At 44.7% G+C, this 7335-nt stretch overlaps 1 protein-coding gene across 1 annotated transcript in view; it reads left to right on the top strand.

Moving 5' to 3' along the window:
- The first annotated feature begins 902 nt into the window (after positions 1 to 902).
- The window catches only part of SLC25A27 (solute carrier family 25 member 27), an 8264-nt gene continuing 1831 nt past the window's right edge, over positions 903 to 7335 (top strand). The window contains exons 1-7 of the mRNA XM_054383702.1: positions 903 to 1002; positions 2512 to 2703; positions 3451 to 3523; positions 3854 to 3976; positions 4858 to 4970; positions 5795 to 5879; positions 7085 to 7177. Of these exons, the coding sequence (XP_054239677.1) occupies positions 903 to 1002; positions 2512 to 2703; positions 3451 to 3523; positions 3854 to 3976; positions 4858 to 4970; positions 5795 to 5879; positions 7085 to 7177 (779 nt within the window). The remainder of the gene's footprint in view (positions 1003 to 2511; positions 2704 to 3450; positions 3524 to 3853; positions 3977 to 4857; positions 4971 to 5794; positions 5880 to 7084; positions 7178 to 7335) is intronic.

Here is a 7335-nt window from a genome sequence, read left to right on the forward strand (position 1 = left end):
GTTCTGGAATAACTTTCTGTAACCTAAAAAATTCTCAAATTCTCCACATGAGGATTAGAGATTAATGGCTAATGATTAATTTAGTGATTAACAATAAATTAAAGGCTTCTTTTGAACAGCACATGCCTTACCTTTGTTTTTATTTCCTGATGAGAACCTAAACATAGCTACATTAATTTAAGAGAAATTAGGGTTGCTACAAGATTAACAGGGCTTCAGCATTCAGTCAGGAAGAGTATTACACTTTTAATCTGTGGGGTTTTGGGTAGAGATCAGCTTCATCCTTCCCAGGTTTGCATCCCCCCTCGCTCGAACTGCACAGCTCTGTGCCTAATCCTCAGGAGACATGAACTGCTACAAACACTCCAGCTCTCCAGCTCAGCATGTAGCTGTAGCTAATGCAGCTTTTGTTAAACCAGATCTGTATCAATTTATCCATCTCAGATGCTTGACACAGGGACACAGACTGGGGCTCCAGAGGAACTGCTGTCAATGACAGCAACCCAGAAAGCATGTGTTCTCAGAATCTTGAGGTCTCATTAATTATATATATATATATATATATATATTTTTTTTTTTTTTTTTTTTTTGTGTGTGTGTGAAATAATGGGTGAACTTGTGTGACTGTACCTGCGCTGCTGGTTTCCTGGCAGAGGGCAGCATCGGTGACAGACTACATTTCCCAGGATCCTGTCGCACCGAAGTCTCGTGTGTCATCTCACAAGGACCTTGCCGCTCTGCAGGGGGCACTTGGGCTGCTGGGGTTCGTGCCGCTGGTGCTGGAGAAACATGACCTTCAGGAATTTTTCTCCTAAACGACTCAGAACAGAGCTGAGCCAGGGTCTGGTTTTGCTCCAGACCCTCGCAGGGTGGCTGGTTAGCCGTTTCATGTCAGACGCTAGATGTCACCTGCAGAAGAAAAGAGCCTACCTCTTCCAGAGAGATGGCCCCGGGCCAGCAAATTCGCTCTGTCAGCCTGTGCAGCGGCTGTGGCAGAACTAGGTACAATTCACTGTGACTTTTTGAGAGGGAAGGGGGTAAAAATTTACTTACTTACAGGGGGCAGAGGGAATTTCAGTCCCCAGATGCCTCATTCTTCAGTGTCCGCTATGGCTTGTCTGCTACAGCAAATCTGTTCGTTCTGCTCTGCTCACCGTGACTTTTCAGTAATTTACACCTGGCGAATGTTTCTTTTTGCCATCTGACTGTGGCTCGAGGGAGGGGTGTTTCAAGTTTAAATCTTTCCTTCCGTGGTCAAAGGGCTGCAGTCATTAACGCAATACAATTGTGACTAATTTAAACTGTGTGCTTGCTGGGGTTCTGAAAGAAGACAAAAGAGGCAGGATGAGCTGTTGCCTAAGTTAGTAGGAAGGGGCTGCATTCTTCGGGAATTTGCTTTGTGTAGTTAATTCAGGTTTCATCAAAGAAAAATCAGATCTTACATTTCTGGTTACCAAGGAGATGCCTGTAAAAATCGAGTACAGTAAATTGCTTGCTGAACTGCTGGAAAGTAGCACTGTGTAACTCTCCTTTGGGATCAGTAACCTATCTGGAATACTTCCCAACATATTGTGTATAATTTCTACAAGCTCTAATAAGCAAATTTGTTGCATTGCTCTAATGATTTTTAACTTTTCAGTCTTTGCTGACCTTTAAACATGAATACCAAACTCAGTAAACAAATAGAATGTAAATTCACTGATGCTTTGAGTGGTGACTGCATTCCCCTAGTACCTCTGAGTCCTGCTCTGGAAGGACTCTGTAGTTTGGTGTGTTGCAGAGGTATTGAACCAAAGACAACACCTGCTCCTGGAGATAGGCTGGGGAAGTCCATCACCCAGTGAGACACTCCTGGCCTGGAACTGAAATGAGGGGCAGCAAATATATACCCACAGTGTTTCGGGAGCAGCCCTGTGAAGCTGAGATCGAGTCGGATCACATTTCCTGGCCACCAGTTACTTCACTGAGAGAAAAAAAAAAAGGCTAAGAATTATTTTTGTGCCTGCATCAGTAAAGCAGCATGTTTTAGAGCAGTTGGTAGGATAGGTGCTCACCTGCATGCATGTCTGCATTATGATGGCTCTGTGAGGTTGTTCCTGACTGTGACATGTGCTGCTGCTACACTGGGCAGAATTGGAGAGGCTACACACTCAGCAAAGAGATTTGACTGATCTTTATTCAAGGGAAATAACTGGAACAGAGTCTCTTGGAAACTGCATGTATTGCATAATAAATCTGCATAAACAGGCAAGGGAGAAAGACTTATTGTTTGACAGGAATGTATTTTGGCTACTCATGCCTTGAGCCACTTTTGAGAGATCTGGGTGTGAATCTCCTGCTCTCCACAAATCACCTGTACCCCAGCTGAGTACAGTCCCTGCTGCCTGCTAGTGCCTGCACAGCTCCCTTGGGCACCTGGCAGTGGGGACTGTGCAGCAGATGTTACCAGGGCAGTAGATCTTTTTGCAGCTGTACTTATATTGGCATTTGTTCTCTGCTGTTTCTTTTCAGTGACATTTCCCCTGGATCTCACGAAAACTCAACTGAAGGTCCAAGGTGAAGCTGCTGTTCATCACAGTGAAGTTGCTGCTGGCCAGACAGTCCCTTACTGTGGCATGCTGCGCACTGCAGCTGGCATTGTGCAAGAAGAAGGCTTACAAAAGCTCTGGCAAGGAGCCACACCGGCTGTCTACCGCCACATAGGTGATTATCTTGCTTGTGCTGGGACAAGTTTGGATCCTGCCTTCTGAGGCCAACAGCCTTTTGGAGCAAGCTTGCCATATCATCTTATACTTCAAATATATCTGCATGGACTTATTCACATACCCCCTGCAATCCCACTTTGATATATATGGGATGCTAGCTCTTCCTTCTCTTGCTCATTCCTTCACAGCCTTATTCTGGCTTCTGGGAAAACAAAATATAATTTTCCTGTTGTCTTTGCAGCAAGATCTTCAGTACAGGCAGACAATAAGTAACTTTTATTTGAGGGAAGTGGGCATGGGCTGGACAAAAAAAGATAAAGTTGCAAATGCTAGGATGAATTTATTAGTGGCCTGGCCACAGGTAACAGCTTTCTGTGTTTTACTTGGAAAAATACTGTGACACCAATAAACCTCAAAAGCACTTGTGGAGGTTTTGTGCTTGGCACCCGCTGAGAGGAAAGCAATGAGGTCTCATCGCCTTGGCATGCAGGCATAAGCTGTGCTGCCTCCTGGCAGATGTATGGCTCAGCCAGAGAGACTCTCTGGTGCTAAAGATTCTGGCTCTATATTGCCACCAGGCAGCCCCCTCACTTTCCCCATTTTGATCATGAAAATGAGAGCAGTGATCAGCTCAACCAGGTGAGATCTAGGGTGGTTTACAACCAGTCTCTTGAACTCTCTATCACAGCCATGACCTCCAGAAATGGCACATCGAAGAACTGCCTCCTGCTTTTGTTTTCCACAGTGTACTCTGGTGTTCGGATGGATCTCCGTGACTCTGTGCTTGGCAGGGCTGAGGAAGACACCTTTCCTCTCTGGTAATGTGGCATATTTATACTTTTGCCTGTTGGAGGATTGTCTTTATTATAGGAGTCCTGCAGCCCTAAAAGCTGCCTCATGGCTCACCTACTCTGAAGAGGGTAAATATAAACTAGGGCTTTAACCCTTTCTTAAAATTGACAAAGGTGTTACTGGCTACTTTAACTTCCTGCAGTCGCCACAGTTATTACCTTAACTTTGGCTGTTAAAGAATAACCATTGATACTTTTTTCACCTGGCTCTTGCTGCTGTATGCTCAGCTTGAGCACTGCGGTTCATTAAGGTTTTTCAGGGTATTCTGGAGTATAATTTCTTTCTCTGTTTGGCAGGAAACCTGTAGTTGGAGGCATGTCTGCAGGTGCCATTGGACAGTTTTTTGCCAGCCCAGCTGATCTGGTGAAGGTGCAGATGCAGATGGAAGGAAAAAGGAAATTGGAAGGAAAGCCATTACGGTCAGTTTCTGTCAAAACTGGCAATTTTTTTCCTGTCATTGATTACTCTGTGGTTGAGAGTGTGGCTCCTTCTGCTTTCTACCATCTCCCCAGCTGCTTGGAGCCCTTTTGGGTGAAAAGCAGTACCTGGGAAGCACACAATGGTCCTGGGCAGTGGAGAAAGCGGGGAATTCTAGACTTCCTCCTTAGTCCATTTATACTTGCCTTCTTATTCTGATTTTTGGTCCCAGAGGCCACAAACACTCACCCACCCTACATGTGCAGCATGTTCATGCCAGTGTTCTGCTGGGAGGAAGGAAGGATGTTTTCTGAAGAATAGAAGCTGGAAGAAAGGATGGGGGAAATGGCTTGTGAAGGGAAGGATTGGGTTGCCTACAGATGGCGTGGCTCAAGACCTTCCTGCAGGTACCAGGACATGCTGCTCTTTGTTTCCAAACCCACAGGCATCCTTTGGTGTCTCATATATTTAGCACTGAAACCCAGCTGTGGGGTCAAAGAGTCACCTGGCATTAGCAGCCAGACTGCTGCTTACCAGGGCTTGTCAAGCACTGGAACAGGCTGCCCAGGAAATTGGTTGAATCACCATTTCTGGAGGTATTTAAAAGACTTGTACATATGGTGCTGAGGAACATGGTTTAGTGATCGCTTGGCAGTGCTGAGTTAATAGTTGGACTCAATGATCTTAAAGGTCTTTTCCAACCAAAATGATTCTATGGTTCTATAAAAATCAAAGATGGGTCAAAAAATGGACCTGGAGAGCCAGATCCTTGTAGGTATAAATTGCCCTTCCTATGCGAGGACCTGGTACAACAAAGCACTGGAATATGCAGAGATTTTTCCATACCTGGGCTCTCTACTTGGTACTTGCACACTGATTTCAGGTTTCAAGGAGTGCACCATGCATTTATGAAGATCCTCTCTGAAGGAGGAATACGGGGCCTTTGGGCTGGATGGGTTCCAAACGTCCAGAGGGCTGCTTTGGTGAATATGGGAGGTAAAATTCATAATCTGGTCTGCAGCAAGTAGGGCCACATCTAAGATTCAGAAAGGAGAGGTCAGCTACTCCTCTGTCTTTTGTCTCTTTGTTATCTACTCCAGGGACCTGTTTGAAATGCACTGGAGGTGACCTCTGCCATGAGTGTTTTGTTCCTGTGGAAATCAAGTTGCTTAAAAAAATAACAGTTTGTGCCTGTTTGAGCCTGTAGGATGATAAACTGGGAGCTGAGTGTGTCCCACAGGCAGCAGAGCAGGGACCTTGTCAGCCACAACTCAGCTCCCTGCTGCCCAAGCAAGGTGAGCAGGGCAGAACAGCACAGGCAGCCAGGTTCCACCATGATCCAGATCCTCAGAAAGTAGAGAAGCAGGATCAGAATAATCCCAAGCAGAAGCACCTCTTGTCCTCAGCAACCTTCCCCCTTTATACTCAGTGTGAGGTTTATGGTCTGGAACACACCTGTGAGCCAACTTGGGTCAGCTGCCCCAGCTGACTCAAACCTGGTAACAGCCTGCAGCCCATGGCTGGCTTCTGGTGAAACCAGGACAGGTTAATGAGTTATTTTGCAGAATTTTCCATTTGGGATCCATTTTATCATTTGTAGGGTAAATCAGAGAAGAAAGCAGTGAAAAGGAGCACATACTCACTTGTCTAACTACAGGACCTAGGGGCCACAACCATCATTGGAAACTGAGGGCTGAGTGCTAACTGTGCCAAAGGGAGGAACTGCACTGGAAGCTTAGGTCTTCCCTGCATCAGTAATGAAAAGCACAGATTACATTGCCTCCTGACAATACTGTTTTTTCTCATTATCCTCTTTCTAGATCTGACCACTTACAACTCAGTGAAACGCTTTTTGCTTCTGAACACACCACTTGTGGACAACAGCCTGATTCACAGTGTTGCCAGGTGCCATATTCCAAATTACCTCTTTTCCACTGTGGAGTAGTTCTAAGCCTTCCTCTATGATCTGTGCTAGCAGAAGTCTGTAGTCTTTTGTCATGATACTGTTAATAAAATCTACCTTTGTAACTACTTGAGAACATCTTTGTACAAAAGATACAAGACAAAGGATACAGCCATTGCTACAAAACTGCCCTAACCAAAAGTGCCTTGCTAATGCATTTAAAAACCTCACATAATCTGTCAGAGTACAGGAGTTTTTACTTTGCCAGAACTGACACTATTTTATCTAATCTATTTTTAATTTTATCAAAATGTAAGAATAAGCAATATAAACTCTGCAGAACAACCTCTTTTCCTCCCTTAAATTATGAAGAAATCTGCTTTGTATAAACAACGTAATAAATTGCAGGTGGGTCCTGCCTCAGAACTGGACAGAGAGTGAGGGAAGCAATACCAGCAAACCTCCTCCCAAATCAAGTTTGTGTTAAGCTATGAGGTATTACTCACGATTTTGTGATACAGCATCCTGGCTTGTATCAGAAACAGTGTGGCCAGCAGAACTAGGACAGTGCAATTGTCCTCCTGTATTTGGCACTGGTAGGGCCACACCTCAAACACTGTGTTCAGTTTTGGGCCCCTCACTACAAGAAGGGCACTGAGGTCTTGGAACATGTCCAGAGAAGGGCAGTGAGGCTGGTGAAAAGTCTGGAGAACAGATCTTATGAGTACTGGATGAGGGAAACAGGGTCATTTAGCCTGGGGAAAAGGAGGGACGGGGGGAAGATGGTCTTTTCTCTCTACAACTACCTGAAAGGAGGTTGCAGCAAGGTGGGGGCCAAGTAACAAGCAATAGAACAAGAGGAAATGGCTCCAAGTTGCAGAAGGGGAAGTTTAGGGTGGATATTAGGAAAAATTTCTTCCCCACAAGGGTCACCAACCACTGGAACAGCCTGTGCAGAGAAGTGGTGGAGTCACCATCCCTGAAGGTATTTAAAAGACATGTAAATGTAGAGCTGAGGGACATGGCTAACTGTCAGTACTAGTTTATCAGTGGGAGTTAATGATTTTAAAGGTCTAGTCCAACCAAAACAATTTCATGATAACTGTTTTAATATATTATATAATGTATTAATAGAACTGCAGTCATGATGCTTCAATTATCATGATGAATCCTAGTTTGTTCTTTAAGTATCTGTGACTGTTGGCAGTTGCTGTTCTGGCCTGGTAGCTGCTGTTCTGGGAACTCCAGCTGATGTGGTCAAAACTCGGATAATGAACCAGCCGAGAGATAAGCATGGAAGGTAGGGACACATTGGAGACCAATTTTTCAGTGGAAGAACACCTAAATCTCAGTAATTTCACTGAGAGTTAAGTGCCAAGTCTCTAAGTTGCCCTTCATCCTTCTGATGATCATTTTATTGTTTTGTTTTGTTTTGTTTTTTCCTGTCTGGGGAGGTTT

This window comes from Indicator indicator, chromosome 9 (genome assembly GCF_027791375.1).
Source record: "Indicator indicator isolate 239-I01 chromosome 9, UM_Iind_1.1, whole genome shotgun sequence".
NCBI classification, from domain to species: domain Eukaryota; kingdom Metazoa; phylum Chordata; class Aves; order Piciformes; family Indicatoridae; genus Indicator; species Indicator indicator.